Below are 26,840 nucleotides of genomic sequence, written 5' to 3'. Positions count from 1 at the left end.
CCCTAGCAGAACAAAAAGAGATTGCGTTTGTGCCAGAAATATTACGAAGTTTTCCACAGCTATTACTAAATTTTCACAACATTTTTTAGTGGGCATATGGAAACTGTATGGGCATATGATTTTATATAATATTTCATAGTTGTTTCCAGTAACCAGTTTTACAAAAAAATTTGAACTTTTATGCCACAGATTGACCTACGCAAACGCTAAAAAGAAACAGCAGTAACTATTTGACCACAGAACATTCCTACAGTAAAAACATGCATGCATGCTTTTTCTACTGTAAGAATCTTGTCATTTAATTTGGGAGCACTGCACATGCAAATTAGCCGTATTTTGCAAGGAGTACATTTTTATTATTAAACATCACTTCATTTATTAGAAAACTACTGTTTGTCCCCCTCATTTAAAACCTAATAGCAGAGCATGTTTTGGCCTTAGCTGACTGAATATGGGGAATCATGGTGGTTCTTCAAAAATGAGGACAACATTGCACTCTGTAAGGCTGCCCACAGAATTCACCAAGTCCGGTAGCAGCCGCGGGGAAGGCGACACCTGCACTATACTCACCAGTGAGGCCATGGTGAACCCAATGACTTCAATGTAGCCATCATCATGGCGCTGAGGTTCAAAGTCTCTGTGATCTCCAGGGTTTCCCCAGGGCATTGTGCCAGCACAATACCTACAGAAAGAGGTTTGGAAAGCAAGGTTTGAGAAAGCAGTTTGCCTTGATGGGTCCTGACTAGTAGCCTGACTATTAGCCTGTTCCGCTGCCCTCCAGAAGTATCCAGATATCCATTCCAGAATTCAATTCGGGGACAGTTAAAAGTTATGCTGGCAAGGACTGGACAAAAGGGAAAATTTGTCTCTTGTTTCCAAGCTGGCACACCATCCATAAATGGATCCATCATAATCTTTAGCAGGTTCCTTTGCGAGAGGAAAATGGGGAAACACCAGGAAATAGATAACAGAGCAGCAGCACTTTGTTCTCCCCACTTGCTTTGCTTTCTGCAGATGTGCTGTGGAGCCAGAAAGCTGCTTACCCCCTCTGCTCGGCAGGCATGGGGCTGCAGCAGCAGCTCTAGCCTTGGGGATCCATTTTCTTTCTCCCTACTGCTGGCTCAGAAGCTGTAACAGCATAAGGAATGCAAAACATTTCATAGCTTGAGGATGCAGGGAGAAATAAGAAGCAGGAACAGATGCAGCTGTGGCCTCTGTCCTTCCTACCATTGAAGAAGGGATGTAAAATTGTGATAAGAGTGATAGAAGGGGGAACTTTGGAGAGGTGACACCAAGTAAAAGCTTGCAGTACTTGCACTTGCAGTGCAGGACTGAAAAAATCAAGTGCTCGGGACTGCATGTGGAGCCAAGTGGTAGGTTATCTAAAGCAGTGGTCTCCAAAGTGGGGTGCATGAACCACAGGGAGTGTGCAAGAAAAATCCACAACTGACAAGACAATTCGGGTGTGTGAGGAAAATATTGTTTGTACTTTTAATAAATAAGGAAAAAAAATAAAAATAGTGGGTTTTTTCATCTTTATCACATCCTTTCTTAAGTTCTATTTTTTATATCTTTTATAATATATGTAATATATTAGCACAGTAGTACAAGTATTTAATTCATGACTAATTATACATATATTGGGGTGGTGCTCAAAAATTTTTTTACTGATAGGCATGCACAGTCAAAAAAAGTTTGGAGACTGCTGCTCTAGAGAGCAGGAGATAGACAACTTCTAAGAATACAGCTGTATTTCTGTTTGGGAGACCTTCTAACATGTCAAAAAACAGTACTTTTTTTCAACAGTTTTGTGTTTCTTTACCAGAAAAATATTGATCCTTCTTCCCCCCGCCCTTCTTTTTTCACACTCTGCTTCTAATTAAGTGAAAGACCAGGCATCTGTGTCTTTACTATCTTGTTTGCAGGTGCATGACTTTTGAAAGTGTATTTGTTAATCATTTCTACTATCTCTGTATCAGGATATTCAACTTTTTAAAGGATGGTTTAGCTGCACCCTGAACTCAGATGCCATTCCCTATTGCTAATTAACAGCATTATAAGCACCCAGCTCTCAAGAAGGCAGCAGAGTGGCAATACTCTTTCTGCACATCCACCCAGCCTAGGACAACCTGTAGGTATTATTTTTTTTTCCTTTTGTAACTCCAAACATTTGTCTTGAGCTTACCTGGGTATGTTTAAAAACACTATACACTGGAACTTCAGCTCCTGGATCTTTGGAGTCAGGTCTGTACCATCACACTACAAAGCCAAAGTGACAGAGCACAGAGAAATTGCTGAATGGAGCCACAGACAAGAGAAGTGTTGCTGCTTTGTAACAACTTTCCCAAGACTTTCCTTGGAATGTGTTGCAAATGTCATGCTCAAAACTGAAAAGTAACAGAGCCATTAAACTCTCACCTCACTCTTTTGCCATTCCCCCCCCCACTTCCCACAATACTATGACACAATTTCTTATACTTACCACAACTTTGACATGCTTGGATAAATCTCTTGAGCTTCTTTGCAGAAAGTCTGTAAAGGCTGCCTGCAATGGAAGTAAGTGCAGGAATTGTCATCAGCGCTTCCTCTCTTCTCTTTCCTAATTTCTTATCCCACCACAGAGCTAATTACCAGTATGCCATCCTTTTGTCAAACCTGTTCTTTCTTGCTCTCAGGAGAGATGACTTTTTTTTAAAAAATCATAATACTTCTCCTCTTGAGAGGTTAACCAAAGAAGGTCCTTGGGCACCCAAGGATTTAACTGCAAATTCTTGCTCACATATGTGTTTCCATGTTTAAGGCACATGGGTATGGTGGGCGTCATCATCCAGAAAGACATTATATGTCACGCATTACCAAATTAGTGTTTCTCTTAATAAACGCATTTTAGAATAAAGTGTTGTCCATGTACCTCCTGAATGCAGAAGTGGGTAATTTCATTTGAATATTCACGTATAAAAATAAATCATTCCCGATAGCCAGTCTCTGCCCTCCACTCCCCATGACCCTATATCCAAGATTGCTCCTCAAATCTACAAAGATACAGGCTAACACTTGGGGAACTTCTCTAGGAAAGTCAATATCAATGTGCTGCCCAAACCCTGAAAGAAGCAGAGCAGTTTGTTGAGAAACTTATAAGGCAGAAGCAGCAGGGGCAAGATGTGACTAATACTATGTGCAAAGGAGGAGCATTTCTCTTACCTGCTAAGCACTGTAAAACAGTGCTTCAGGCACTTTCCAGCAGACACATGTGTGTGGCATTGCCAGAAACAGTACATGTGCGCTTTAAATTGCAACAGGCAAAATGAACTGGCATGAACTCCTGATGTGAGAAAGTGAAGGGGAAGGTACTTAAGAAAACATTAAAATAACTAAGTTAGCATCATTCTGTAAGATGAATTGCAACTCACCCCTGCATAAAACATTTTATTTCTAAATCGGCTGTTGAATTTCTCTGGATTTGCTTCTGTGAAAGGATAAAAAGGAAAAATATGAACACCCTAATAAAACAGGTAGACTGCATTGTACCTTCACATTCCCTGCCAGCACTATAGTGCTTTTAATATTTTCACCGAGTGATGTGCACTAACATAAACACAGTTTTCCTGTGCAAGAGCCACCCATCTATGCCATTATCTGCTATCAGACTTCAAACATTGATATTGAATTCTTCCCCTCTCCTATGGAGCGAAAAGCTAGGGAAACATGAGCAAAGAGGTAACAAGAATACAATCAGTTAATTCAGCACCTCTCAGACTATTTATCTTATGATCCCTCAGTACCATTTGTGAGACTTCTATTTCTACTAACGCAGAACAGACCTTTAAGAATTATTAGAAATTCATGAAAAACTAACCCATGCTTTGAAGCAGGAGTAAAGCATTAGCAAATTACAAGATGAAACAGACAAATTCTAATGTGTTGCAAAGCGGTACTGAGGAATAGGCATCTCTACCCAAAAAAATAAGTGGTTACTCTAAAGCCTATTCAGAGAGCTGTTTCATTTTGATTAGACTCTAAGTGATGGAGAATTTTAATAGTCCAGTAGTAATGCACATCTAATGGTTAATTATTCTCACTTAAACTAAGTGCGGGGTTTTTTTCCCTATCTTGAACTTTTCAGACTTCAACTGCCAACTGCTAAATCTTAATATACTTCTCTGTCAGATTAAAGAGCCCCCAACTATCAGATATCTTCTCCTTGAGTAAATACTTATAGGCAGTGATTAAATCGCCTCTTAACCTTCTTTCCAATAAGCTAAATGGAGCTCCTTTAATCTCCCAGAATACAGGTCATTCTTGTGCCTCCCTGGGAACTGCTTTACTATCCTATGGCATCCTGAGATTTCAGAAGCAGCCCTTCGGACACTGTATTCAGTGGTAGTACCAACCACCCATCTTGCTTAGTAATTCTCTGTTGAAAACATCCAAGTATCAAGCTAGTCCTGGCTAAAGCATCACACCGGCATGAAGACTTCCAAATTACTTTTTCCTCAAATGAGCACTTGAAACAATGTTTCTAGTTCCCTTTGAAGTCACTGCACCTCACAATACAAGGCACCACTTTGTATGAATGAGCTGCTTACCCTGTGTTTCTTGTTTGATTGTTTGCCCAGCTACTGTTATCATCCACTTGTTGTGTTGTGGGTGAGCCTGGAACGCAGTTGGGACCACCTCTTCTTAAAACAATTAATTTAACTGTGTAAGTAAATCTCATCTCACTTACTGAGCTCACAGTTCTTTACAGAAACTCTCAACATCCCATGCTAAGAAGCGGGAGGCTCCTGAAGGCTCAGTGCCCATGCTGCACATTCCCTGATGTGGTTAACCCCGATGGCTCCAGGCTGCAGCCACCAGGGCACTGACTCTTAAGTGGATCTTACAACAAATACTGACCAGAACCAAAGCCCCAGTTCGGAACTGGCTAATCAGAAAAGTAGCCTTTCCGAGATTAGGGACTTTCAACACACTGAACTGCTCCTACCTCTGACACAGCAGATGAGCATGGGTAAGGGAGGGAGGACTGCAATGTAGAATAGAGCCTAAAATCGATTAAAGTGCAATTTCAATTGTAGAAGTAAATTGCTGACTGCATATCCAAGGATCACTCCACCCTCACCCTTCTCAAGCCATCAAGGGAGGAGGAAAAGGAGAGCGTTGTTGTGTGTGTGTGCAGGGTGGGGGCGGGTGGTTCCTGTAAGTGAACAGTCCTGGGGAGCTGAGGGAGCAAACAGCACATCAACAGGGATAAAGTAAATTGCATCTCCCTTGATCCACCAAAGCACAGGGATAACAAAGGAGGAAACTGTGACTCTGGAAAGAGTTGCTACCCAGAACACTTCGTGAAGAAGCAGAGCTAAATACGTTAGGCTTGGAGCCAACCCTCAAGGCTCAATCTGATTAGTCACAAGCAAAAGTGTAGAGGTTGCCATGGAAAAGGCCACATTCATGTACATGTTCCTCTGAGACACTGTAATCACTGCTTATTCTAAATATAACAGTTGACCAATCTCTATTGCATAAAATGTCCTGATAGGCTGAGTTCAAATCAATCTAATTTATTATTGTTTAGCAGGGGGAGAGGGGGGCATGGTTGGTTTTTTTGTTTTAATACTACATGTGATTACAATAGCTCCACATAAGCAACTGCATACAACCACTTCTCTTAACGGACCAAGTGCAACAGCTATGAAAGTGCTTTAAGTTTTGCTACGAGTTTCTCTGGATTGCCATCAATTTTAAATGAGATGAAAATCTGGTTTGCACTGCTTAATTCCACATGAAACACAATAAAACCTACACACCAGCAACACCTCCAAGGCTACAAGTTCTTCTCTCCTGAAACACAGAACTCATTTGTATATTTTAGCATTCGAGAGGGTGAGGAAGACACCAGCAGTAATTACTTGTAAGAGCAGACAGTTGTGCTATGAAAAGCTCTCCTGGCCACACATACCTACTCACAGACACACAGCTTGCTCTGCCAAGTGTTTTTTCACCCATGTAAATTTTTAAAACATTGGCATCTCTGGAATAACATCTATTCTTTATAGGGTTCCATTACTTCATTATTAAGTAATGTCTCCATTAAGTGAGAAAGTAGCTGTGCACTTCATCTATACAGTATATTCACAGTCACATTAGCAATGCATAGTGATATGCATTCATCAAAAAATGCATACAGCTGTCATAGTTTCATTCCTGTGCCCTTTTGTGGCCCCTCATTATTATTCCTAAAGCTTGAAGCAGTCTTAAACATTATTAAATATGCATTAGCTCATTCCATCATGTATCCTGCTCTTTATTTAGCATGGCATTAGAGTGCTATCTTTTCATCTTGAAGTGACACTCTGGTAGTATAAAAGTGAAGATAAGGGAGGCTGTCATTTAGAAAAAATACCTGCACATGAAGCCGAAATCACCATAAGCTGAATACAGGCAATTGGAAAAGGTTTCTTTATACAAGCAGGCTTGCCTAAACCATACAAATGGAGCAATTCACATCAGCCCAAAGCCCACCTGTTAAGCCACATTTGGGTCTGTATGGGGTGGTGTAACTGTCCTTGGCAAGGGGACAAACAAGATGCCACAACAGCTCAAACTCCTGACAGTTTTGTGGACTTCATTAAAACCTTTCAGTCGCATAGAGGCACTCTGGGTCAGTACCAAGTCCAATGACATTATGCTACACTCATCCATAGGTAACAGCTGTTCAGTCTGAGAACACAATTATCCTCCTGCTACTTCCACAGCCTCGCAGCTCCCTCCACCTCCACACTGGAGGGAAAACTGGCACCTGACTTTTTCTTGTTTTTCTTTGCGCTCTTAGTCTGACACTTCTGCATCAGCATAAACTTCCTTTATATCTGTACGTGGTATCTCCTTTAGAAGATCAAAAACTTTGAAAAGCTCCCCTTTTAGCTCTTTTTCTCCAGTGAATGCCATTTTTCCTTGTACTTTTTTCATTTTTAAATTCATAAGGTCCCTTGGAAACTCATGATACAATCACTTTCTTCCTACTTGTGTCTGTATCTTGGGTTTTTATGTTCCAGCTTTCCTTCTGAATTATAGGAACAGGATGTTAAATCCAACTCCATTTGTAGTTCATAAAATAACTGCCCATTCCCAAGACTAAGGAAATAAAAACTTCCTATTACCTCTAGATTCATGGAATTCCAGTGTAACATGTGCATCAAATCCAAGGCTGAAGTAATTATTGAAAACACTGAGTGGAAGCTGTAATTGGATAATAAAAAGACATGTAAAAATAGCACGAATGAAACATTCCATGACACACCAGGAATTAACTATTTTAAATCTAGCATCTCATTAATACCTAAGAAGAAGAAAGTGGAATATATTAGGGAAACGTATGTAGAAGGTTGCTCTGAAGGTTAGTAATAGCTTGTGAAAGATAATCAGATACAAAAGCCTAAAGAACACAAACACATCTACAGTGCTTGATGATCATACATGTGTCTTTGTAAACATATCAAAGGGTTCCTTATGTTGTCATCGAGATTTCCCATAATGCTGCTCCACTTAACACATCAATACAAAGGTTTTCCTAATTGCTGGCACTTCAGGCTCAGCACGGTGAATGAAACTCAAGCTGTGTTTTTCCTGCTTCTTATATAATCAGGAGCAATGCAAGTCCCAGACAAGAAGCCCTAAGCCTACTGAGGATGCACGAGGCAGGAAAGCTCACATCTGGCCTCTTCCTCATCACATGTGCCCAGCGGAGTTGTGGAGGGAGAACAGTAGCATCCAATAGATAAGCTGGAAATTATAACTGAGAAGAGGAAAATGGTTCACAATAATTTTTTTTTTATGATTGTAACACTTTCAACATCTCCAAATGACATATGACTGTAAATGTGATTCCCTCACAAAAATTTTCCCATTCTCAGCTATCAAGATCACATGGAGACCCACACACAAAGAAGTTAAATACAAAAATACACTACTCCTTGCTGTAAAGTAGGGAACAGTTGGTATTCATTAGCAAAATCCTAAGGAGTAAAATTCTACATCCTGTGTTTAGCAATTGTTGTTTAGGAATTAGGTTGTCACAAGGTTGCTTCTCCTGTCACCCCAAGCTAATTAGAGAAAAAAAAAACCAATGATATTTCAGATAAGATACCAGGGATTTTTGCCAGGACTTTGTTCTTGAGATAAATGCTCAATATCTGAACTTTCAAACACAAATAAATGGTGGTATATAATACATTTCACACACCTCTGGAAGCATTGACACGTGAAGAGAGCAAAAGGAAGCAATGCAACTAAAGAATTAAAAAGTTTTAGAGCTTCCCCACTTGTGCATCTTATGGTGTAACCCAAAGATGGTTTTAAGCATCCTATTCCCTCTCTGGGAAAAAGAAGGCTCTAACCTTACGTGCCCCATCCTCCAGCTCATCCTGTGGCAAATCAGGGTTGCGCTCAACCTGGAGATTCCAACGGTCCAGCTGAACAATGGTCCCATCTTCTACGTGGCACAGGATCTTGGACACTGGCTCATCTGTGTAACCCTGACAGCAGAGGGAGTGTCACCAGCGTATCAGCCATGGATAGTGAAAGCAAAGCAAGTCACTTGCCAGCTACCCTCCTTTCATAGAGGCCAGATCAAATGTTCCTAAGAACACCTCAAAATATTGCTAGATTTTGAGATAGCAATCATTTTAACAAGCCATTGCTCAGGTACACAAGTCTTGGGCAGGCAAAGTAAGACCATAAGGAGAGGAACTCAAAGTGTGTTTGCCTTGCCTGGAGAAACTCCAGTGGTGTAGTCAAGGATAAAATACAGAGAAATAAAGTTCAAACTATGCTTAAATTAGAAGCCTGCTTATTGTCCTCATTACTTGGCCTAAAATACCAGATACATCTACGTACACCTTTATTGCAACAACTACATCATTAGTAATTTGAGATCCCAGACTGGAAATTGAACCAAAATCATTGTGCCTAACTGAAGCAGACCTTGGATACAGCCCTGCCTGATATTTTAGCCAAAATTAAGTTTCACCCTACTACACAACTAGGTCAGACCAGCAAGTTGAGAGCCTGCGCATGAGGGTACCCTAGTCAGTGCTTACCCCACCCCAGTTGAGGGTGCGGGCAAGGTCATTCCCAGTGCCAAGCGGAAGGACAGCCACAGGAGGCGGGGGGCTGAGTTGCAGCTCATCAAGGATGGAGAGGATCCAGCCCACCTATAAAATGAGAAATGCAGAGAACTGTTAGTCTGAAAGATTAAAAGGGATGGAAAAAAGACATATTTTGATTGTAACTCCTTTGTGGAGAAGATCAATTAAAACAAAAAGCAGAAGGAAAAATGAGGGTATCTGAACTCTACAACTGCCCCATCTGAGGTTTCACCTTTTGGAGAACAGGTACAGCAGTTTTGATGAAACTCCTGTGCAAGCAGAAGCAGTGAGATGTAAACACTGGCTATATTTGACAGCACACAGATTTACTGAGGAAAGGGAGCGCATAAGCTGCTGTTCTTTAAGCAGGAAATGAAAACACATAGAATTACACCTGGCTAAGGCTGCCTAACTATTGCTCTGAAAAATACTGTATGTAAAAATGAGTGAAGAATAATATGGATGATTCGGGATAAGTTTTTTAAAGTGCCCTTATGCTAAAAGAAGGTAAACAACTGTCAGGAAAGATGTGAAAGAGACATTAAAAGAGCATGCTATCTCAGAGCATGTCCTGGAGCTGGAACAGAGGGTCCAGATCAAGTCAAGCATGGACTTGCCCACGAGTGTCCCATTCCCCAGACAAGAGACCTTAGTGCCGAATTGTTTCACTCAGTACAAAGCATAAGATATATATATATATTCTAGTCATACACACACACACACACACATGTATATGACTAAATAGAAGACTAAAAGACTGGAATAAAAGACAAACCCTAATGCTCAGTGTTGAGTCTTTAGGTTGGAACAATTGATCTGTCTCTTTTGTATCATAAACTATTGGTTATTTTGGAGAGCTGTTTCTCTCTTCTGTCCCTATTCTGGACTACGTAAGACTTTGAAATAGAAATCTAGCCAGAAGTAAGAAATTACTGTAAAATATTTTGTTTTCATTAAATGGTAATTTCCAAGGGCGTAAGGAAGTGTTGCTGAAAATGTTCTGAAACTCTTTGTGACTGAAATTCTTGCTTCAAGAAAATAGGACTATTTCTCAAACTATTTCTCACCTTTACCAAAATAAAATTAAAAAAAAAATCTGTGAAAGAACCTGTGCTGCATTTTTAAATAAAAATTTAAGAAAAAAAAATAATAAGATAAAATTTGATCTATTTTTTCCTGATGCCAATGTTCAAAGATGCAGCCTCTACTGGAAATGTGAGCTTTTAAATAAGACATAAAACTGAAATCCTGACTTCAGCTCTCCATTACTATGATTTCAAACAGATTCTTACCCCAAACTGGAATAAAACTGGAACTTCAGAAAAGGTACCCAGAATAACATGGGCTTTGGGAACCACAATTTGAATTTGAAGGACTGGAGAGTGGGTGGCCTGATACTTATAGCAACCACCACCCTATTTGGTATTCTAGGGTATGTCTTTCCCCAAGTATCTCAAAGAAATTTAATTAAGTATAAATAGAATTTATCAGACAGTTATATATCATAACCAATTGTATAATTATTAAAGCATTCATCTGGGATGTGAACCCACAGTAGAGCTCATTGTCTGACAACCGTCATCTGAATCACTTACAACTCTCATGAACTTGGAAGTCACCAAAGGTACTTAGATCTATCACAGGCACCATGGTAGGACCAAGTACAGTCCTTAAGAGATTTTCAGAGATAAGTAATCCTCCACCTTTCAAAAAATCTATCCTTCAGTATTGGCAACAGGAGACAGAATGGTCCCGATAACTTCACTAGGGCCAGGACTCCTTAAAGAGTCTTTTGTCATCAGCCGTTTGCCATTGCCACTGACTTAATCCACAAATCTGTGCCTCAGCCTCCCACTAGTGCAGGTAGCATTGCAATACCTACCACTTTTGTAAACACTTTTAACTATAAACAGAAAATTCAAATTACTAATTTATAAGTACAACATTGCTATTTAACTTGAGGTCCTTTCTAAACCTTGCACATTAGTTTTACAATCAAGGATGACAAAGATTGTAATTTCCCTGTAAACAGGAAGCTCCTGACTGCTTTGAAAGCAAAGCTTTCCACCTATGCCCTGGAAAGGAACAGCAAGCGGCGATGATGGAAAAAGTTACAATAAGTTCTGATTCACCTCAATAATGCAAGGTAACATCTGGTCTCACTGAATATTCACTAAGTCCATTTGAGCCAGATTTTTCATTTCTAGACGTAATGGCTTTGGGAATAACTAGATATTAATTTGCTTCAAACTGAGCAGCAGCAAAGGTAATAGCAGAGTGCTGCTCATACTAATGAGAAGGTGCTGCCACCTGTCGCTTGTACTGCTCAGCAAAGGGAACACAAAAGATGGGCAGATTCAAATGTTGTTGCATTCATTTCTATTTTAGTATTTTCAGGATGAAGATTTTTTTTTCCCCCTATTAAAATATCGGCTTCCTCAGATGGAAGCTGCAAAGACTTTCAGAAACAGATTGAAACTCTTTTTGTGCAGCTGTGATCCTGCTAAAGCAATGCCTTGCAGGTTTCCCAAGGAACATTCACAATTTGGTAGTACCTTGTTGTCCCAGGTACCAGCAAGGCAGTAGTCAAATCACATATTTATCTCATTCTTGCAGAGGAAGCAATGTTATTAATAACCCCTACAGCTGGCATTTGAAAAGAACCTGCAGAAACTGAACAGAAAGTTCCCCCAGAAACTCCACCAGAGATGGGTTGAGGGTTGGTTCAGCTCCCTTAAAAAAAAAAAAAAAAAAAAAAAAAAAAAGCCTCCCTGTGCCCTAAATATCTACATATATCTATACCTATCCTGGCCAGCCACTGCACCTTGCAACCAGTAATGCATTTTCCTTACCATACTTACAGTTACAACTATTATCAAGTGCATGTTTGGGCAACTGTTCTTCACAGAGATTAAAGGTTAGTTTTCAACTGTATTTAAGCACTCAGTGGCACAGACTGAGATTTACAGTATTCCTAAACACTGGAAAGAGTAATGAGGTTGTAATGCCTCCATCAGCACTCATGGTCTCTAGGTCCTGAACCACACAGCCCGTCTCCAACCGAAGATGCCTAAATCATTTAAAGATCTGACCCTTTTCGATTATCCAAGAACACAGAGAAATTCAGTAGCAAAGAAAAATACTGACCCTGGATCTGCCAGATCCCAGGCTAGCAGCATGACCAATGCAATGTCATTCCTTACAGATGCTTGGTAAAGAAAGTGGGGAAACTCACTTTCGTCAGGCACAGAGGGGACCCTATTTGACTGTACTCAGACATCACGGAGACGATAGCAGGAAGAAGCAGAAATTAAGATATAATGGCCCCCAGACACTGACTTAAGCTACTAGACCCTCAGATGTGTGTAAATTGTGAGAGGAGGCCAGGAAAGTTAGTGGGTTTTTTTTTTAAGCTTTGCCTAGGTCTTTTGTGCATAAAGCAGACAGGACCTTGGACATTAAGATCTGGCCTCATCACTACACAAACCAGGCCACACAGAAAATTTTTAAAAAGTAGATTTCACAAGTTTATAAAGCATGTTATCTGGCTCCACAGGCATTGCGAGGTGGGAAACCCACAACTGCAAGGAATTTAATCTCTTGGCGATGACCACAGGACTGCCAGGCACCAGCCACTTACCGTCCCGTCCCCACCGCAGGCCAGGATCCGCAGGTTTGGCACTTTTCTGTACAGCTCCAGCCTGGCCAGGGGAGGGAAAGGGGGGGAAAAAAAAGACAGAACAATGATGCAGGCACTTTTAATGCATTTTGCTGAGTGACAGTTCAACTGCCACTTACTGTGTTTTCAAATATTCATTACTAAGGGTGTGGGTGAAGGCAGAAAAATAAAGTTAAAAAAAGAAAAATAAGCTTCGTCAGTGAGAAAGCATCAGCCCTGGCAGCTGCCAGTGCCATAGGCCCCAACCCAGCCTGAGCCCTGTGGCTCCCTTCTCATCTTCGCACACACACACACACACAGCCACTAGGATGTGAAATGGGGCTTTCCTCCATGGTGAGGCAGCACCTCCTGAGAAAGTATTTGATCAGTTCCACATGTTCCCATGCTAAATCTGAAAGGCCAGATACTCATGTTCCCTCTGACGATGACATAAATCTCCATTTTTCTCTTATCCTAAAGCAAACAAATATAAACATTGAGGTTTTTAAACAAAATTTAATGTTCCTCATCAGGATTTGCTGAGCTACCATTTCTGAGGCACACAGAACACGACAGTTCCTTCAGCTGGTAACTGTATTTCTTTAACACCACAGAAGGCAATAACATCTACAAGAGCTCTTTCTCTAGATATGTGATCCAAGATGCCAACAGGAGAGCCAAAAAAAGCACCCGTTAAAGACTTGTTCCTTTGGTTGCATGAAAGAGAGGCGTAATAAAATATCTCCCAATGGAAGGGGTATGTTCACACGTAAAGAGCTGAGTGACCAGAGGGCCTAATCCTCATTTAACTCCATTACACAACTCTGAAAACTGTATGTATACTTTAAAGTTTCTATACATCATGAGGGGAGCAGCAGTGGAGGCGTTTCAGCATAAAAGGCTTGGGTGCTCTATAAGTATGAATTGCAAATACTTGGACTGTTATTATACAGGTAAATATTTGATTTTACATGATTACTATATTTTTGTGCTGCCTAACTTGTGAAAGTATTGCTGAACAGATGGTTGACTAAAGCAAGTATGCCTATCTCAAATACTATAGAATGATGGTCTCTTAACCCTCAGCAGTGAGAATCATCCCTTTAAAGACAGGTCCTCCATCCCCTGGAAGAGGCTCATAACTATTGCCCAGAGAAGCTGAGTTGGTTACTCAGCAAGCAGAGGTACTTGCATGTTGCTGTCACGTATGGAAATCTGGAGGCAGCCTCACCCCACTGCAATGCTAAGCCACACTAGGGAATGGTCAGGCACTGTGGGATCCGCAGTAGGTCCGTCTTGGAGCCATCTGGAACTGGCTGTCTGACATGGGGGCAGCTCCTGATCTCTTCTCACAGAAGCCCCCATTGCAGCCCACCCCACCACCACTACCAAATCCTGGACATGTAAACCCAATATGCAGTGTACCAATCTATCCAAGCTAGACATTTGACTGCTTTCCTGATAAGAAAAGAATTATGGCCTGCAGCACTGAAGGCTTAAGAACTTACGCATCTCTTGGCCCTTCCTGAGAGAGATCAAAGACCTGGCGTGGATTCAAATACCACATAAACATTTGGAGAACCTTGGTGCCCTGGGAAAAGAGAAAAATCAAAGGAAGGGAAATTATGAATAGCTTTGTGATTATTAGAAATAATAGTGTTCAATGTTCACTATATTTGGACTGCTTTTCTTTCTTCTGTGCTTTACAATGCAAACATAAATCAAGAAAAAGACAAACTAGAAAGTGGCACAGCAGATGATTGCTCTAAAGAATAGCAACCCACCAATCTGGGCAGGGGGCCCATGTATACATATAGACTAAATTTAACACAACAGATCATTATTGGTTCACAAAAACAGGCCTTCAGGGTCAGACCAAAGGTTCAGCTCCCACAGCAACCTGTTCTCCTACCTCTCACCACCTGCAACAAGAAATCTCTGTTATCCCACACTACCCTCAGCTATCCACAACAGCAAGAAGTTGAACAAGCTTGTAGGCAAAGTCACTGTCACATTGAACAGTGTCATGCACACCATCCAAGCAATGGCACTGCTTTGACCTCCATCATCACCACCATTAACACCCATAACTGTAGCCCTCTACCATCTAATGAAGCAGGAGCCAAGGACTCTAGTCTACAGCTGCCCCAATGCTCCCTCACTCAGTGCAGTGTGGCCAGCCCATAACCTATAGATATAATTTCTGCCTTCTGAAACTCTTGGGTTCATATTCCAAAAAACTGAGTCTCTTCCTTCAAGTTCTGCCCAGACACAAAAAGGCAGGATCTCTTACTGGCAGAAGAGGTCTAAGAACCCCATGGGGCCAGCTTGTACTTCAAAGTAGTTCAAGAATACTTTTCAGACATAGCCTAGGGTGTGAAAGTGAGGAATTTTCAATAGCTCCCCCTTCTGAGGGATGGCTCTTCCATCTGACACCTTCCCCTAAGTGGAGAAACAAGAATAGTAGCCAAAGTGCCTAGGAAAATGTATAAGAACAGAGAAAATAAATGTGATGTTTCCTGTAGGTATTGCCCTAGCCTCAGCTATTTGCAGTTCATAGAACTCTCCAGTCAGAGGGGGGCCAAGACTTCAGTAACCTTCAGGGTCACCTCTTCCAAATCTCTCCTTCAGCCTATATGTAAATTTTTAGCATCCACAACATCCTATGGCAAGGAGTTTTACAGCTGAACTACACACTGTGAGAAGGACTGACTTTTTCCTGGTTTAAATCAGAGTCTTAGCAGTTTCATTTGATATTCTCCCTAATTCTTCTAACAGAGGAGAAAGTGAGCAGCGGCTATGTTATTCCCCATGCAATATAGGCCTCATATATTACATCAATCTTTCCTTTTCAACTAGAAGGCCTTATTTATCAAAAGGCACTCAGATTATTTGATATTCAAAAAGTGGCAGAACTAATCTGCAAAACTTTCACTTGGATACGCTTTAATTCCAAGAACCCTAAGAAAGAAGTCTGCTGCATGATCATGTTAGCCACTGAAACTTGGTTCTCTATGGTACAGTATAAGACCACAGGAATGATTTTTTTTAAATGCCATAAGAATGTGTCATTTCACATTCACTAATTTCAGTGGGCTTTTCTAGTAAAATTAAATCACTTCTTGGATAATAGTCTAAGACTCCACTGGCAATCCGAATTTTCTGTGAAAAGATGATGTCTTCTGAAAACCTCCAAACTACCATTTTAGATTCCTTTCAAGAATCTCAAGATAGGAGTACAACTGTTTAAATACTCAAGTATCCATTCCACCCATCCAATTCCATTGAAGTGGAAAGGGCATTCAACAGCAAGGACCTCTTCTAAGGACCACAATTCAGTTGCATAGAGTTCTTCCTACCTGACGCATCAAAAACTTCTCATTAGCAGAAACACTGTTGTTAAACTAAAACTTTGTGACCTGGACATTCTTACCTGATTCCCTCCACTTTTTGGATTGACAAAAACCAGCAGCGGCTTCATGAGTGGGGAGGAGATCGGCTTTATCACAAATGGCCGACCTTTGTTATCCTGAGAAACAGAAGCAAGAAACAGCTTTAGTACAAGCTATGAATGTTTCCCTGGCATAACATGTGCAGGAGACCCAACCTAGGTCTGACAAAACTACCTCAGGTACTGGAAACAGTACAGCAATGTTAATGGGGTGTTCAACTGGGACTAATTTATCCAGCTGAGACAATCGAGTAAGAAGATGGGGGGGAGGGGAATCGCTCAGGCCAGCACAAAACTATTTTAAAATTTCACTCAAAGTTATTTCTTAAAAAAACAGTTATTCACACAGGACTAATAATGTCTCGGATGAAGTGTTATTTCCAATAGGAACAATTTTCCAATGAAAAATAGAATGAGATAAACTACTTATTTCATTAATTCCATCTGACAGTCAAGTTGTATCAGCACGTAGTGGCAGATGATCTACTCTTGAATTCTTGGCCTTGCTGGCCCTCCCACCTTTGAACAAATGTCACAGGTCAAACATGACATGTCAATGAGGAAGCTATTTGCCTTCCTACTCCCTATCCCTGCAGGACACCAGAGAGCCCACTACTGAGGGCACTCTCCTGGGCTGTGGCAGACACAGTTTCAAGTTTCTGGTCTGCATTTCTCCCACTACCTAAGTGAGGATCTTAATCAGAAAGCTCTGGCTGTGCAGAGGCAAGCCTCCCTCCACCTCTAGTTAAACTGCAGTGGGGTTGGACTAGATGACCTCTAAAGGTCCCTTCCAACCCAAAACATTCTACGATTCTCCCCATGAGGCTGTTGTTCATCTACATACCTAAACCACTAAGCAGGGTCTGGAAACAAGGTCTTCTTTAAGCTGCATGGTTAATCAAACCATCAGATCATTCGCCTGTTTTCTCCCTCTCTGTGGCCCAATGTCAATTTTCACACAAACAGAATATTTAGAACATGAGGTCTCCTGAGAGAGACACCCTCAAATTGGACCAGACCCTTGCATCAGTGCACTCACCATGGATTTCACAACCCCAGTTTCACACCCTGCTTTGCCTAGTAGAAACCAAGGGTCTGAGCCGAGTCTCTTACATCCCAAGGGAACGCTGTTTCATTAGGCTGCTGGTCCTTCTGGAGTCTGGAATGTTGTTTATTGAAAATAATCTACTCAGCAAATAACACTTTTCATACAAGTTTTATCAAAACTGATCTCTTCTCACAACAAATTTGATAGCATGGAATTTTCCAGGGGAAAAGAATATTAAGCACTTCAGTAAAAAAAATTAAACTTTAAAGTCTGCATTTAGACATTTAAGCAAAAGGAGCCTGATTTCCAAAGCACTTGAATACCTACTTCATTGCCTCTTTTGCTGGCTTTTCTTTTAAAAGACGTTCTCTTCTTTCGCCGCGTTGAAGTCTTTAATGAGTTCTACATCAAAAGAAAAAAGAATACATGAAAAGCAAAACAAAATTTAGAAGACAGGCCCAGACAGAGCCCCTTTACGAAGCTCTTCCATGCATGTCCACTTGGAGAATGATAAGAGTATCTGGCACATGCTCAAGATTTAAATTACATGCGCTGCATGCTTTACACTTCCACACCACCGTTTATGGAGAAAGCCACACACGGAGACCAGACTGGTGCTTTGGAACTGGAAACTTTCCCACGCTGTGAGGGGGCAAAAAGATCAGATGCTCCCATAGACTCACATAACACCACATGTTGTACCTGCCAACCCTCCCAATAGGGGTAGGAGACGCCCGTTTCCCCTTCGGGGCTCCAGTCTCCTGCCCAATCAGGCTCGTCTCCTGGTATGGAGACCACCTGCATAAAGATGTAATAAAAAACATGATAAATGAGATATTTTTCATGTTTTTTTTAGGAAAGAAAACAACAAGTTTTAGCTCTGGCAACCATTATGACTCAACATAACATAGGCCACCATGGCATATGATGCTGGCACTGTGGAGTCAGTTCCAGCCTATCAAGAAACTTGTGTAATCGTCTGCTAAGGAACAAACTGAACTGTTAACATTTAAGGATTTGGGTGAGAGGAGTGTTTGTGGGGTTTCTGTTTGCTTTGTTTTTAAATAACAATATCACTTAACTACAGGGGAAAAAAAAAAAACAAACAACATAGAACTGCCTGTAGTTTTACAGAACCTATTAAAACAGGACTTGCATCAAAGCTATTCTCCAGGCTGGCCATAGCCTGCTCAGTGATACTGAACCAAAAGGCGTTCTGGTGTGATAAGAACAGCCCAAAAAGGGGAATTTTATTTTATTTTTTCATTATTTTAATTCAGTAACTGAAGTCATACTCGCAAGAATCCCTAACCCTTTCCATATGATTGAAATTTTGTATTACAGGAAATACTGTAAATATTTTCTTAGTATTTCAACTTCTAGTCTAGCCGTCACCAGTAAATAAAGTAACAGAGGGAATTAGAAGAAAGTTTATTGATTTTTTTTCTGGCTTCAAGAAGAAAGATCCACTCAGCTCATCCAAAAGTTAATTTCTGTCCTGACCTTATTCAAAATTGTACTACTAATGAAGAAAGTCAATGACCAGGGATCATCAAATCTGTAAGCAGTGATGGCTGTCCTTAATCCTGCTTGCTAATCAACATTAACAAGATTAGCTACTAGGTTCTATTTAATACCTAACAACCACTTCCAGAATTTCAAGACTTCAGTACAACACACAAGATACAGAAGTTAATTTTTTCACATCTCTGAGAAGTTAAGAAAAACTAACAGCTATTTAACTCAAATACCTAAAGACACTGTCCTTTTTCACCCAAACTGAGAGAAGCCTGCTATGGAGCACAAGTTCCCAAGCTTTTTGTCACCTCTCAACATTCCTTGTGGACCAGGACATAGCCATGCCTGGGTGCTTACTGAAAATACTGAAGACGACATGGTTCCGCAGAGCAATTACAGGGCATTTGCCCTTTTAGACCATATTTTGAGAGACCATCTAAAGAAGTGCTCTGATACAAAGTGATCCTGAAAGCATGATAAACCACAAAGACTGCACTGGCTATGGAAGTGCATCGGCAACATCGACTGCACGGTCTCTCATTGCCCTCCCTCAGCAGCCAGACTGACTGTAGACAAAAGTCTTTATGTCAATATAAAGGTACAGGATATTACTCTCAAAGCTGCCTCCTGTGGAGGCCTTAGCCTAGTTTTGCAGCCATTCTCTACTGAAGGACCCTCCCTGGAGCAGGCAAAACACAAGAGAGAGAGAGGAGATCTAGTCTATCCACGGTCTGGCCAGTGGCCTGCTGAAATGTCACAGGCATATCAAGCCTTTTCCCTGTGCGCCAGTCTCTCCAGGTGTAAAATTCAAAATACTTATGCTATTGGTAAAGTGCAGTGAATTCTGCCGGCAAATCGTAGTTTAACTCAAGTTAGGGATTATACTAGGCAAGTACTTAACTGTACCTCTGGAAGAAGGACTATACTTGGTTTTCTGCCTCCATAATGGGTGGACCTAAGCCCAGTGAAATTCTTCTGGAAAGGGCAAAGATAGTTAGTAAAATCCTGACTAATTTAAAAAAATAATAATTTAAAGAAGGCTTAAAGATAGGTGTCACTAATTCTCATTATAACATATTGCTTTTCTTGCCTCTGGGTGGGGTGGGAAGTGGCATACATCTATATTAAAGAAACAGTTTTAATCTAAGCCTTCATTCATTATTATAACATTTTTCATTTACACACTGAAAAAGGCAATAAAATATGCTATGTCACGACTATGTTATTTCACTTTTTTTAAAAAACATGCCTACACCTATAGTGTTAAGAGAACCTAAAGCTTTGCCACAATGATTGCAACTTTCATGTCCATAGCAGATGAAAGGCAAAAAAGCTGCTTAAACATACATAGGTTCTCTTTGCAAACATGCAGAAGAATAACAGCCGATAGTAATCACCAGTCTTTGCACATTAAACTGAAGAAATGGATGCACACTACCTTGTCCATATAAAAAGGTGGTGAGTATTTTAGAAACGTATAATGTTATTCAGTGAAGTACCTGATAGCAAAGCATACCATTAAATAGGCACCGTATGTCCTAGCTTGCCTCTAGAGAGGAAACCTCTCCTGTGTGGATGTCAGTTTGTCCATCTTAAAGAGAGTTTTTTAGTATTATTGCATGGTCACTACAGCTCTAAGCAAGCTTAGCTAGATGAACAGAAGAATTGGAGTCCTTTTAGTTCGGTGTTGGCTGGTGCGAGGGCCACAGACTATCTCAATGAAATCCAACAGACACTTTCAACCTTTTCTTTTATAACATTTCAGCCTTAATTTTCAAAGGCTTTTAGCATGCTGGGCTTCAAATGACTAAATAAGGAACAGTCTCTGGGAAGGCCAATCTTGACCTCCTTCTGGTTGTTCACAAACCACAATCAGACAAGCCAGCTGCACTCAGCGATTGAGGAAATAAAGAAATAAACCCAGAAGTATAAACATTCACTAGCACTTTTTCAAGGTCCTCAAAGGAGAAGGAAACACCATGTTTACTCACCTTGAACAGAAAAAAAATGGAATTTTACAGTTACTGCCTTTGCCTTCCCAAACAGACGGAATCAGCCAGATCCTCCTTATTCTCCCACAACATAAGTATAGCATGTCCATTCCTAAAGCTAACACCACTTGGGCTACCAAACCTCACCTATAACAAAATACCACCAGTCAACAGGGGCGACCTGCTTTCAAAAACTAGGAGGTGGAATTGATTTGAACCCCAGGAAATCAGAGCTGGTATCAAAGTGCTGCTAACACGGTACAGAAACACTGGAAATCAGTAAAGAAGTTACAGAAGTGGCTCACATCACAAATATGAAATAAATACCGCAAGTTTTCCATTCATGTAAATGGATCATTACATACAGGGCTACCACCAATCCCAAAGCTATTTGAACCATTCTGAATATTCTTCATCTTGCAATCAATTGCTTGCAAGAAGCAAAATCTCCCCATTTAGAATGTAGGTTGTCAGCAGAGATTTTTCTTTAACCAATTACACCATAATGTTTTATTACCACAGCATTGCTGCTAATCAGAGGAGGAGTGCAATCCTTATTCAAGTGCAATGTTTGAAAGGTGGTGACCCACGTTGTACAAACTGAGCATGGAAAACTATTTTTGTAGCAATAAAAAGAGCAATAAAAATCAGGGCAAGGTTTGCTACAAAAATCCATCTTATTTGCTTAAAAGAAACAACCAGCAAACAGGATGAAGGCACCACTAAAACCAATTTCATGAGTAGGGAATTCAGTTCAGGAGTTGCCTGTGACCAATGTGAGTAGTTAATTAGAGCTGAGGAAATAATTTGTAAGAAGGCAGCTTTTAGCCAAATTTATTCCGATTGTGGAATATGTGAAAAACAGATTGCTGGCTACACATTTATTTACTCTTTGAATTAAGAAAAAATTCTGAACATTTTGTTTGCATTCTGTGGATTGAACGCAGTCAATATTTGCTAGTATTTACCAAATGTGCATATAGGGTGAAGAGGGTCATAATACACAGAAGTAGAGCTGGCCAGAAACAGCAGAAGGGGAGGAAATGTTTCCTAAAAAAAAAAAAGAACACAAGACTTCTGCCAAAAATCTGAAAACACATCTGAAAGATGCACCAGTATTTTCTACAGCAATAAAGATGCATTCCCCAGAGCTAACACTGAGAGGGGTGCTCTTAAGAAGTTTCACGGGAATATGCCCATTGTCTGTGTTAAATATCTTTTTGATCTATCTAATGCTTCAATTACTCAAGATAAAGTTTTTACATGCTACTGACCTCAAATTTCAAGGACTTGAGACATGATGGAGAGTGAATATTGAACTACTTCCTCTCCACTCATGACTCAGGCACACAAAGCTAACATTTTCTTAAAGTATAATATTTTAAACATCTATTTAAAAGCATTTTCCTATTAATTATAATTAACTGGATTATATTTTTTAATTTGAATTTATCTGAAAAATTAATGGACAAGAACAAAACTTCTCTAAAAATATTATAAGGAAGGTACCTCGCTTTTACAAAATGCCAAATCAAAAGCAAGTTACAAGTGTCAATTTTTTTTACATTTAATAAAAATTAAATGAAATAAAAATTAAAAATACCAAAGAAAGGTTTCTTTTAGTAAGGTCAGACACTGATACATCTATTGTTATTAATGTATTTTCTTTTTATTAAAATTAATATTTTGGGGTTTAATATTCTTTTCCTGATTTCAGTTAAGAGAATGGTGACTGCAGTGTATTGCCAACTCACAAAAAGGAGTTTTGGTAAGCCATAAAATGATATAAAAAATTCAATAATCTACTTTTTTTGGTAAGAAAATATACTCAAAGGCATATGAAAGGGTTTTGGGGGGTGTTTTGTTTTAAATCACCATTAAAAAAAAAAACAAAACAACTTGAACAATAAATAAATTGGAAATATGCTGGGTGAAAAAAAAGATTTCATTTCCTTATCAGCCCTAGGAGGAGGGTAGCACCTCTGCCCACAGGTCGCTGGTTCTCAGATTAGTTATTTCCCTTCTCCCAATGTGTATGGGGTTAGCTGTAGCCAAATGGTTAGGGTAAAAGATGCCCAAGGACCCTGGCAGTACCCAGCTTCCAGGTCTGCCCTGCAACAGTTAGGAAGTCCTTCCTAGTGGTGCCCATGGATCCACTTCCAGACCACAAACCCTTGAAGTTACCAATTCTGTAGCTAATGCCCAAAACAGAGCTTCCAGGGAATCTGCTGTGATGCCCAGGGACCAAAAAGACTTAAGACTAATGGGTCATACGGTCTCTTTAAGGACACAGAAAAGGAGCCAGCCTCATTTTTGTGCCAAATATCACACAGGTGCTGAAAATTAGCCAAGAAGATTAAGTCCTTGCCAAGGATTGTTCAACAAGTGAGAAAAAAAAAGATTTCTCTGGAGGAGGCTGGAGTAAAACTAACTGCAAGAGTGTGAGAAAAAATACAAACTCCAAAGAAACCTTCTCTTCTCAGAGGAGAGGTGGCTAGGGACCTTGCCTATTCTGTACCTAAAGGAGAAACAGTGGCCTCTTCAGTTGACTTTTTGATTATTCTGTACTTTTTTTTTTCTCCCCCTCTTGTCTTTAATATCCAGCTTCTTAGAATTGCTACTCCCACACAAATCTGACAGTTATATCACTTGGCTGTAATTAAAAACTGACCAGTGTCCCCACTCAGACCTTTTTCCAGCTGCATGGGACTGTTTGTGTCTTAGTGCCGTGCAGACAGCCTGAACTTCTCTGCTTCTTGTTGCCAACCAGGATATAGAGCCAGAAAACCCTGGGTCACTTCCCAAGGATGGACACCCGAATATAAGAACTGCACATCGCTGCTTGCTTGATAAAACCCGCATTATTGTCCATGAAGGAAAATTACAAGACCATGTGAGTGGGAAGTTTCAATGTCCCAGACACTACTTATTTCAGAAAAAAAATATATTGTTTCCATGCTTCTGAAATAAAGCTTTCATCAGCATTTCTGGCTCCCTGATATGGTCAGAGTGTGTTTGTTTGTTTCTTTCAGTTCAACCTAGAGTGAAAACAAACTTTCAAAGTACAGAATACTTCTTGCATGATGGGAATCCCCTTTTAATTTTAGGCCAGCTCACTTCTTTTGGATACCTTCTCTCCCTATAGCGTTCACCACAAGACAGTATCCTGTCTAAACCATATCATATCCATTACAAAAACTTCAAGTGAATGTTTGTGAACAGTTTTTCCCTGTATTTGCTCAGCTCTATTTAATGAAACATGCTTGACTGCCTACAACACAGGGGATTTCTTGCAGTGTGCTCACTGAAGCCACAGTTAGAGGAACAAACCTGAGCTGGATTTGCTCAGAACAAAAGTCACGTTTGTTGCTAATCATCCCAAACAGGTAAACCTACTGAAGGACTGGATGGAGGGGCGGAAGGATACAGGTTCATAATCACCATGGATGTATGCTGGGTTTCAGGGATAGAGGCAGGGTTGAACAAGCATGCCTTAGTGAAGGAGTACCGAGCGGGAAAGCCAGGCTGGCCCTGCGCAGCCATACAGCTTCAGAAACAGACCTCAGCATGCAGTTACCTGAGGTTTCTTCACCTTAATGATCCAGGTGGGAGGCACGATGACAGCAGCGTGAGCCCCCAGGGAACATGGCTCCTCAATGTGATGTAGCATGAAACAGGTGACTTTATTGTGAAACTGGAAGAGAGGAAAAGAATAGAGTGAATAAGAAGGCCAAAAAAGACAAAGACAAAGGGGAAGCATGGAGAGGAAGAGGAGGGTGATGGTACAAAAACTGGAGCAATGTTCCGAAATCCGCCATCTTCAAGTCCTTCACACCATGGAGTTTTAGGAACTTAAAACTAAAAATCATCTTCCCTAGCCATGCCTTCTTGCAAAAAACCAAACCAAACCAAAACAAACAAAAAAACCCCAACAAAAAAACAACCCTACCAAAAATCAATCACATCTACTTAGACACAGATCACAGATTAAAGACCACAACCTAGTTTGAGCAGCTGTGTCTATTAAGACCCCTTTGGCTCTCTGAGCTAGTAGCGGCAGGGCGTTGATGGGAGGTAGCCAGCAACTACATCATGCAAGACTCTTCTGCTAGAGGCCTGGTGTCAACCAGGCGCAGTTATGGTGTCTTTGAGCAAAAGGAACAGAAACGGCAAAACTGGAGGTGATTCACAGAGAGGGAACCCTGAGAGCCAGGAGAAACAAAATTGCTTGCAGTGTGGTCAATTAAGAGATGCTGCTACCAGTCTCCCTGAGTATTGTCCACTTACCGCCAGCTTGCACCAGGAACAACTGATGGCCACAATCTCTTTACTATGGAAGGAGAATTTCTGCTGAAAGCCCTAGAATAAGCAGGAAGAAAGGATTAAATTTCTCCTGAGTCCAAGAAAATTTACACCTTTAACTCTTGCCAGGTAACTGTGCTAGTCTAAATCAATTCACTGCAGTCAGACACACTGGTTCTGCTTCAAAGTTCTTAGATACCATACTGGGGGGGAGGCATTAAAAAAATTACAGGATTCAGAGAAGGTTCTTCAACTAGGGCATTTTCACATACACATTTTAAAGGAACTTCTCCAAAATCTTATGCTTTTTCTTAATTTTTATAGTTAAAAAGATGGAAAAGGAGAAAAAGCAGAGAAGAAATGCCTATTCCAATGGATTTCTACAGACCTGAATAAGATTCAGATTTTTCAGTTGAACAAAACATTCTCTCATTGCAGCCTTTTTGCTCTAAATATGAACATGAATTTGAATTTTCCTTTTTCTTTTTTTGTTGGTAGGGGTTTTTTTGGGTTTTGGTGGGGTTTGGGGTTGTTTTTTTTTTCTTTTGTTTTAAGAGAGTGGAATACACTACAACATCTGTGTGGAAATGTTCTGATTGGGAAATTCTTTATTGTTTCATTGAGCTGACTCAGATCAAAATCTTTTTAGTAAGTTCCAAAAACCAAGATGGTCCTATTCAACTCAAACAGATATAAAAGAAAGTATTTCTTTATAGTTTTAAAGAGAAAAAGCCACCATTACCAGCAAATATGAGATTTTATTCTCCCACAGAATAGTTTAATTTTTGTAGAATGCAATTTCAGCAGACATATCACTTTGCTCTAAATTCTAAGGCTGGAAAAGACCATTGGGTCATGTACTTCTTTCTTGTATATAACACAGGCAACAAATGGTAATTGGAGTTACAGTCGGAAAATTTATGTTCAGTTAAAGCTTATTTTAGCCAGAGAAAAAAACTGATTTGGGTTAATGGCTGCAGAGATGGAAAGTCCAGAACTCTGTTGAACAGTTCATCATAGTCACCTTCACTGCTTAGATTTATTTCAAATTTACAGTTGCCTAGATCCTTTATTCATTGGCTTCTATCAACCCTCTCTACTACATTAAGTAGCACATCACCATCCAGATTTTTCTAATTTAAATTCTCTACCAAGTCATGAATTTGTAAGCCAGTTCTCTTTTCAACAAGCTGAGTTTTACCTAAATGTCCTACATGTTGGGCAATGCCCAAGACTCAGTGCAGAGTTATAATAATGTGATTTAGAAACATCTAACAGGGCATTTCCTCAAAGCTTCTATAATTAAGGTCCTTCTTATCCTAGTTGCTGTAGAAATGAACAGGAAGATGGACACCTGCAGGAAAAAATGAGCCTGTTAGTGCTCAGTGCAATGTCAAGCACACCAAGAAGGAGAATTAAATGAACAACCAAAAACCCACCCAGAGATGCACTGGTCTTGTTTATATGAGGGATTGAGCTGCAATCTGTCCATACGCGGTAGCTGAGTACAACCCTATCAATAGTCTGAGGAGGAGGAGGCTACCCCTGTCTGCTCGCCATGCAGAAGTGCACATTACAGTTACTTGTTCAGGTGTCTCCAACATGTATTCAAACTAGCTTGCCCATTGGACCACACCACCAACTAAGGGCTACTCCTAAAGAGGCTTGTGTAACCTGTGCCTAGGTTTTGGTTGGGTTTGTTTGTTTGGTTTGTTTTTTAATCCCCTAG

At 40.4% G+C, this 26,840-nt stretch overlaps 1 protein-coding gene across 1 annotated transcript in view; it reads right to left on the bottom strand.

Annotated features, from left to right (window-relative positions):
• DGKI (diacylglycerol kinase iota) overlaps positions 1-24,494 on the bottom strand; it is a 114,575-nt gene extending 90,081 nt beyond the window's left edge. The window contains 12 exon segments of the mRNA XM_035894057.1: positions 571-682; positions 2,186-2,259; positions 2,483-2,545; positions 3,411-3,466; positions 7,158-7,236; positions 8,394-8,531; positions 9,096-9,209; positions 12,784-12,844; positions 14,310-14,392; positions 16,235-16,330; positions 17,616-17,702; positions 24,387-24,494. Coding sequence (XP_035749950.1) covers positions 571-682; positions 2,186-2,259; positions 2,483-2,545; positions 3,411-3,466; positions 7,158-7,236; positions 8,394-8,531; positions 9,096-9,209; positions 12,784-12,844; positions 14,310-14,392; positions 16,235-16,330; positions 17,616-17,702; positions 24,387-24,479 — 1,056 coding nt within the window. The 5' untranslated portion in view covers positions 24,480-24,494.
• Between the last annotated feature and the right edge of the window lie 2,346 nt (positions 24,495-26,840).

This window comes from Egretta garzetta, unplaced genomic scaffold (assembly GCF_000687185.1).
Source record: "Egretta garzetta isolate BGI_Z169 unplaced genomic scaffold, ASM68718v1 scaffold180, whole genome shotgun sequence".
NCBI lineage: Eukaryota > Metazoa > Chordata > Aves > Pelecaniformes > Ardeidae > Egretta > Egretta garzetta.
This window is presented reverse-complemented; position numbering and strand designations above follow the sequence as displayed.